The following is an 8262-nucleotide window of genomic DNA, read 5'->3' as shown; positions in this document are numbered from 1 at the left end:
GGCATTGTGGCGTCAACTCACGCAGGCAGGTTGCTTGGCAGAGATGCCGTGGGGGCGGGGCTGAGGCTGCTACACCGAAGGGAGGAGGCGGGGCCTCGTTGCTTAGGGTGGAGCCAGGGAGAAGGGGGCAGTGACAGAAATATGGCTTCGCTAGACCATATTTGTGGGACCAATAGATCAACAGGGCAAAGAGATTAGGTGGAGACTTGGTGACTCAGGTGGGGAATGCAGGGGAAATGTGGTCAGGTTTGCATCGATTGAGGCTAGGAAAATGAAAAGGGGGCAATTTAGAAATTAGGAACTCAAAGTTGGGAGGTGGTGATCCATGCCTTTAATTCCAGCACTCGAGAGGTGGAGGCAGAGGCAGGCTCATCTCTGAGTTTGAGGCTAGAGGGAGTTCCAGGACAGCCAAGGCTACACAAACAGTCTTTAGACTCATCCCCCCCATCCTTCCCCCCTCTACCTCCTCCCTGGGCTTGGAGACATAATGGGCTTCAAAATTTTTCAGTTGCATACTTATATGCACACCCTAGGAGTAATTAATGTATTTAACATTGGCATTAATGAGTGATTCCACTACAAAGGAGAGGTAAAGTTTTCTGTGTTAACCTCACAGGCTTATTCAGGCTATTCCCCTCAGCCCTCCGCTAATGCAGTTCGGTTAATCGTCTCCAGCTCCTCCCAGTTTGATTTCTGATCAAGCCGGTTGGTGTCCATGCCTGTCACCTCTGAACACCACCCTTTTTGTATGGCTCAGAAGTCATACAGTACTGGACAGTATGAAAAAAATCAAGGCTCAGAGAATTAAACTCCAGGGCAAACCATTCTTTTGATGAAAGGTTCCTATTGCTTACAACTCAGGTTGAGTCAACACAACAGCTAGACTTTCCTACCCTACAGGTATCGTAGACAGGATTCTCTGGATGTGTCCCCTGGAAATATGTAAGTTAACATTTTCCTGACTCTTTTGCTGCCGCCATTAACAGATGGGCAAAATTAACTTTGATCAAAGGCACTTCACTGGGCTTTATCAGGAGAAAGGCCAACTTTTCAAGTACAGGAATAGCTAGCCTTTTTAATTCCAGGCATTATCAGCCTTAAAGCACAAAACATAACTTGGTTGGTTACTGAGTAGATGCGTTTGGATACTATTAACTATGCAAACATAGAACGTTTACTGCCCATAGCAGCTACCTTCACTTGGTAAAGCCAGTCAGCAATACAACCATCATCTTGTAGTACAAGGGCTCAGGCCACTACCTATCAAGGGAAGGCAGGTTAGAATAGATGGAGCTGCAAGTCAAATAGCTCAATGGGTAAGGATCAGCTGCTAAGCCCTCCAGACTGATCTATTGCCGGCCACCTTGTCTTCACCTCCGGAGGAGACAGGACACCTAAGTCTACGTTACACACACTTTTTCCGACTCTGTGGGTGGCTCTGAAAAGAGCCGTTGGGTTCATGAGCAGTGCCTGTGGGAGCCTAAGCCCGTTCTCCGCGGATGCGCCGAGCCAACTGGATGTCTTTGGGCATGATGGTCACCCGCTTGGCGTGGATAGCACACAGGTTCGTGTCTTCGAACAGACCCACGAGGTACGACTCGCAGGCTTCCTGCAGCGCCATCACCGCGGAGCTCTGGAAGCGCAGGTCGGTCTTGAAGTCCTGGGCGATCTCACGCACCAAGCGCTGGAATGGCAACTTGCGAATCAGCAGCTCGGTCGACTTCTGGTAGCGCCGGATCTCGCGCAGCGCCACCGTGCCAGGGTGGTAGCGGTGCGGCTTCTTCACGCCCCCGGTAGCCGGGGCACTCTTGCGGGCCACCTTCGTGGCTAGCTGCTTGCGCGGAGCCTTGCCTCCCGTCGACTTCCGTGCCGTCTGCTTGGTGCGTGCCATCTTCCTGAATACTCTTCCTCCCCTGCTCCTCAGGTGCGCAATGGGGGGGCGAGTAGCACTGCTTTTATAGACCCAGCTACATTCCTATTGGCTGCCCGCCAGGTGGCATTATGGGATGCTGCACTCTGATTGGTCCATTGGGGGCTTGACTTTACACCCTGCCTCTTATATTCTCTCTGAGAGGTGTGGACTCCGGAGCTGTTAGTTGCGGCTCAGTAGGAGGGCAGCGGGGTCTGTAGGAAAAACTCGAGTTGCTTTCTTGGAGCTTTTATTGTTGTTAAATAAAAAACAAAACAATCTTGCCTCGACTCCCAAGACACAAAGAACCTTCTAGAACCTTTCTGCATGCTTCCTTTTTATAACAACGAGGCATAGTTTTCCTGAGTTCTGGAATGCTAAAAAACATCCACCTGGTTTAAGGACGTCCCTGGGGGCGAGGGCTGGAGGTAGCTCAGCAGTTAAGCTTAATTCCGGGACTCGGCAGGCAAAGGATGGTGGATATCTGTGTGTTTGAGGTTAGCCAGGGCTACATAGTATAACACTATTTTTTTAAAAAAATAGGGAGGGGTAGAAATGGAAAAAAAATAAATAAAAGAGAAAAATGTAAAGAAAAATTGTGTTGTTTGCTGGAACAATGGAAAGAACTCAAGATCACAGTCTTAAGTAAGCTGGATACAGGAAGAAAAGCATGGCATGGGTTCTCTAGCATGTGGAAGCTAGATTTTTTTTTTTTTTNTTTTTTTTTTTTTTTAAGCATAAAAATGGGGTCGGGGTGGTATTTATAGAGAGAAAGGGACCAGAGGGAAGAAGAAAAGGGGAGAGCGTGTGTGTGTGTGTGTGTGTGTGTGTGTGTGTGTGTGAGTGTGTGTGTGTGTGTGTGTGTGTGTGAGTGTGAGTGTGTGTGTGTGTGAGTGTGTGTGTGAAGTTATCAAAATGAAACCTATTACTAAGCACAGTTAATGTATGTTAATTAAAAAAAAACTAAAAGATATGACTCAAAGAACAGTAGTCCATGCTTATAACTTCAGTACTCGGTAGCTGAATCGGAAGGATAACAATTTTGACTCAAAATTAGAGTACACTGAAATGACGCTTTATCAAACAAAACATCTTTAGATCTGAAAGAAAACTAGAAAAAAAAAAAAAAGGATTTCTGAAGCAAAGACTTTCAAGGATAACATGGGCTGTATTCAAGGATCCCCCAAAGGTCACAATCTGGGTATCAAACAATAGTAATAATGGTTATTTACATCACGTCAGAGGATGAGAAATGTCCGCATAATTTCAAAAAACGTGAATCCAGAAAAGGATAGAAATCAAACTGTGGTGCATCTTTACGGATTTGGTTAAAAAATAGAACGCACTGACAATCATGTGTTTTGCTTCCAAACATGTATGTGTCGCTTAAACTGACGCCTTAACGCCAAAGCGGGGAATCCCAAGCCCGTGCCTGCGGTGTGCGGTCGCGGGTAGGCGCTACGCCACCGGGAGGACGTGAGTCGTCCATAGGTGGTGCCCAGGAACCGGGGCGTCCCGGCCCGCGCCACTCTCTAGCGCCAGCTTATGGATACAGTGACAGGAAAAATAGCTTCACTTTCAGAAAGAGCCGAAACTCTTGCCTCTGGGAATGTACGACCCTGTGAGACAATCAGCCACACACAGGGCTTGAAATTCTGAGGGAGCCAGGGAGGAAGGAGCTGTCCTTCATCTTGCACCTCACGCAGCCAATTGGATCGGTCAGAGCTTTTGGACTGACCAATCAGAAAACGCCCCTGAGCATGCCCATGCTCCGGAGCCGGAGAGGGCAAAGCGCGTCGCTTCTCCAGCACCCAAGGCTGAGGTGCCCATCAGAGGACGCGGGAAACGTCCCCTACACCCCGGCGCTCACGCTCCCACACTCCCGCACCCCAAACCTCGGCAAGGCCAAACTATAGCCGTCACCGCGCTGGTTCCCGAGCTGGGCGCTGCACCTATGGAAGCCACTGCTATAATCTTTATTTTATTTCAACTAGACTGCGCCGAGCTTCCCAGAGAAGTCACGCCATACAAGGCTGGATGTAATGCAGAGCAGCGTCTCAAAATCTGAAAAGGAGCTTCTTTCCTTTCTGGAGCCTGTAGTTTCCTTTCCCTACTAAATTTCCCCCAATCATTATTCGATCTGCACCTATGCCTTGTGGGAAAGGATCAAATGAAGGTTTAGTGTTAGGGGTAGAAGATGGGGGCGGGGAGCGCAGCAGTGGGACACCGTTGCCCTCTCAGTTCCCTGCTACTTGCCATGGGAGGGCAATTTCTTCCCATCGCCGGCTTAGACAGGGAAGAAATCCTTTGTTTTAAATTAACAAATAGATATTTAGCACTATGTGCAAGGCATACTCAACACATGGGAGTGACAGCATACATAAATGTGCCTCTGCACTCTGACGTCGATGGTAGCTAGTTGAGCTGATCACATTGCAGTTTATCCCTAAGCAGGAATGAAGCGATTATGTAGGGACCTGGAAAGTGGTACAGGAACAGAAACAGCGACTACTGGAAGAGGAGTTTTGTTTTTTGTTTTGGTTTGTTTCCTTTTTTGACAGCCATCCTAACAGGAGCGAGGTGAATCCCCAGTACGGTCTGATTGGTCAGCAACTGTAGCGATTTCAAAGATCGTGTGTGTCTTAACAGTAATTCCCTATGATGCCAAAAGACACTGAAATGTCCTCTAGGTTCATCCATGTGACAACAAATGTAATTTTGGGTTTTTAAAAAAGCCTATGTAATATTTATCTGTGTATATACCACATTTTGGATCTCCATCTGCTCCTTCACAGACATTGAGATCAGTCCCATGTTTAGCTATCGACAGTATCCACAATGAGCATGTCAGTACATATGTCTCTTCCACATACTGATTTCATTTCGTCTGGAGAGATGCCCAGAAGTAGGGGAGCTGGACTGCATATTAGGTATATTTTGAATTTCGTTGAGGTGGGAGATTATTGGACATGTGGGTGAGCCCACAAGAAATAGTCCCACGGAGCAGAGACTAACTGTGGGAAGCAGGGCTGGAGGAAAGACCCACACCCAGAAGAGGAACACGGGATGCTGCGGAGACAGGTAGAGAGCTGCCTGTACTATTTTCAAGGTTGGCTCAAGCTGCATCCTTCTGGAACCCTCTCTTGCCTTCAGCAGTGCACAGGAACACATGGAGAGTGGCTGAAATGACTAATACAGGTATGTGTTCAGAGACACAGTGAGCCAGGGAAAGACCTCTATACCTCCTCCACACAACATCCATACAGGCTGAACCTGGAAAGGCTATCTGCCAAGGCCTGCTCAGAGCTGCAGCAGAGTGAGGATCAGGTCCCCTCCTGCCTTTCCACATGGTCTCTCACGATGGCAGCTGTGGTACGAGGAGTTTCGCCTTTAACCTGAGGTGGGTCAGTTTTACTCTAGAAAGGAAACACTGGACCAAATCTTTGTCCTCTTTCTGTCCTTAGGGCTTCCAGGCTTCCTTCGTCCACCCTGCCCCTGACCCCCTTGTGAGTGTGCACTGCACACCTGTGCACATATGAGTGTATGAATGTGAGTGCAGGCACTCATGTTCTTACGCATTAAGGTCTGAGGAAAATCTCAGGTGTTGGTCTCAAATTCCAACCTTGTGCCAGGGTCTCTCGTTAGTTGCTGTCTATGCCATAGCAGCTGGCCTGTGAGCTTTCAGGGATTTTCCTGTCTTCCCTGGCAACACTGGAATTAGTTATGTGCTAACCTGGCCCTGCATTACATGGGTTCTGGATCTGCTCAGGTCTTCATGCGAGCACAGCAAGCTCTTTACTGAGTCATCTCCCCAGCCCCGTCTCCTTTAGCCTAGTCACTGAGTTTCTTAAAAATGGAGGTGAAATTCACAGGCTATGGTGAAACATTTCCATGTGAGCAGTTGAGGGACATTGAGTGCATTTCTTAAGCCTTCTTCCATGATCACATCTGGAAGGTCCATGCTTACTCTCTCCCCTCCTTCAGCTCCTGTATCTTTTGCCCGTAGTCCCTTCATTGACTAATGCTCCGTCACAAGAACAGTTTTGTGCTGGGTTTCCTCTACCTTTTAGGTTTTATGACTAATAACTGTTCCTCCACCTGTGTAGCTTATCTTATACACATACTCTGATTTTATTGGGCATATACCTAGGAATGGGTCATGGGGTGCTTGAATCCAGTGAACATTCTCTTTTCAAGGTAGCTGCTATTGGTACTTCACATCTGGAAATGGTAATCCAGATGACCATGCAGATGATCACAGCTGCTATAATTGGAACTTCCTTTAATTTTATAGACACATTCCGAATCTGTGCTCTCTAGTTATTCACTAGCCACATATGCCTGGGCAACTTATGAGCTGCGTCTTTACATTACATTTTACCTAAATGGAAATGAAATATTCCTTTTGGGTCGTGGTTGTGCATTTGACAGCAGCCTTAGAAGAGATGAGAAACTACCCTAGTACACCTCCCTCCACGATGCCTCTATAACACCATTAAATGGGAACATAACCCAATTCCTAAAAAGTTTAACCTCCACTCAAGCGTTTAAGCAACTACAATGACCTATGAACACATACAAACTAAAACTAGAGATTCTAACAAAAAAAAAAAAAAAAAACATAAAGAAAAGATCTCTGGAGGCCCAACCCTCTGGCTTTGTTTTACTGAGACCACCCATTTGCAAATGTATAATCTATATGCAGTCTTTTGATTATTGTGTTAAGACTCACCGTTAAGGAAAACTGCTTATCCTTAGACAAATGACTTTAAGACGTTGGTATTTTATAAGCAGATTTGTAGTTAAGTTACAGACGGTGTCTTAGGAGCCCAGGCTTGAACCGATCCAGTTTCGGTACAGTCTATATAAATTATATAATAAACATTATATAATTGCCTTCACGGCCTGTATTGTTAAATTTTAAATAGTGTACAGCAGTTAACAGGGAAGAGGCCCAATTCTGTGCCATTTTAAAGGATTTAAAGATAACTCATTTAAGCCCCTCTTCTCCCTTTCCCACCCTCGCTCCTACTGATTTACCTGGAACTATTCGTCATGCTGCCTAAAGAAGTCACACTCATCTGTAAAAACATGTACTTAGTATGATGCTGCTGTTTTCCTTTAAACTTTATGACAAAGGACACTGCTGTACTCTCATACCTAGTTTAACCAAAACCTGACAAATCACTTTGCTCTCCAAGGTTAAGCTACTTTAAGTGGATCCGATTAACCAGTTCCAAAGGCCTGCAGGACCACCATGCTCATCTGTAATCCCACCACTAAGCAGGCTGAAGCAGCCCAGAGACCGGCTCCCCACCCCCACAAAGGAAACCAGCAAAACTCCAATGTTGTAAATCGCCTTGTAACAGAACATTTATATAAACAAGTAGATTTGAAATACCCAAGTCTCCCCTCAAAAACCTTTGGAAACCGCGTCCTAATTGGAAGATTTGAACATGTCAATTTAACCCAGTTTCAATAGAAACACTAGCATCTAAACCAGAACCTTATGCTAATTTCTATTAAGTATCCCCTTAAGGTCCAAACACGAACGTTAACTGCAACCTTGTGTCTGACACGGAGTGGTGGGGAGAAACTCGAACGCCTCCAACGGACCGCAGGCCACCCGCAGATGAAGCCGTTGGTCTCCCTTGAGCTCCCCAGGCGCCGCACAGGGATGCAGGGATGCAGGGAAGGAGTCAGGAGACCTGGCCTGGCCAGTAACTGGCGACAGGCTCAGTGTACAGCGCTTTCTAATGATGTTGTAGGTGGCTCTGAAAAGAGCCTTTGGTGTCCGTAGAAGTCGCACTAACGACCAGTAGGGGCCTCACTTGCCCTTGGCCTTGTGGTGGCTCTCGGTCTTCTTGGGCAGCAGCACGGCCTGGATGTTGGGCAGGACGCCGCCCTGCGCGATGGTCACGCGGCCCAGCAGTTTGTTGAGCTCCTCGTCGTTGCGGATGGCCAACTGCAGGTGGCGCGGGATGATTCGCGTCTTCTTATTGTCGCGGGCCGCATTACCAGCCAACTCCAGGATCTCAGCTGTCAGATATTCTAGCACAGCCGCCAGGTACACCGGGGCACCAGCGCCCACCCGCTCCGAATAATTACCCTTACGGAGAAGTCGGTGCACACGGCCCACCGGGAACTGCAGGCCGGCGCGGGAAGAACGAGACTTCGCTTTTGCACGAGCTTTGCCGCCCTGCTTGCCACGACCAGACATCTTCCACTGATAACCAAAATACGCAGAAACAGAAAAAAAAAACCTAGCGAAAACGAATTCTTAGCGCCAGCGAGCTCTTATATATGATGAGGCGGGAGGCTAGACTGCACCTTCTTATTGGATGCCAACAAGA

At 47.4% G+C, this 8262-nt stretch overlaps 2 protein-coding genes across 2 annotated transcripts; both read right to left on the bottom strand.

The window, feature by feature from the left end:
- Nucleotides 1-1264: 1264 nt before the first annotated feature.
- LOC110306125 (histone H3.1) lies at nt 1265-1985 on the bottom strand. The gene has a single exon (XM_021178326.2). The coding sequence runs from the start codon at nt 1889-1891 to the stop codon at nt 1481-1483; it is 411 nt and encodes a 136-aa protein (XP_021033985.1). The 5' UTR covers nt 1892-1985; the 3' UTR covers nt 1265-1480.
- A 4561-nt stretch (nt 1986-6546) lies between these two features.
- On the bottom strand, nt 6547-8197 carry LOC110306126 (histone H2A type 3). Its single transcript, XM_029483169.1, has one exon. It carries the CDS (start codon nt 8127-8129, stop codon nt 7737-7739), a length of 393 nt encoding a protein of 130 aa, XP_029339029.1. The 5' UTR covers nt 8130-8197; the 3' UTR covers nt 6547-7736.
- Between the last annotated feature and the right edge of the window lie 65 nt (nt 8198-8262).

This window comes from Mus caroli, chromosome 11 (genome assembly GCF_900094665.2).
Source record: "Mus caroli chromosome 11, CAROLI_EIJ_v1.1, whole genome shotgun sequence".
NCBI lineage: Eukaryota > Metazoa > Chordata > Mammalia > Rodentia > Muridae > Mus > Mus caroli.
The sequence above is the reverse complement of the archived record's forward strand: the minus strand, read 5'-3'. Positions and strand labels throughout refer to the sequence as shown.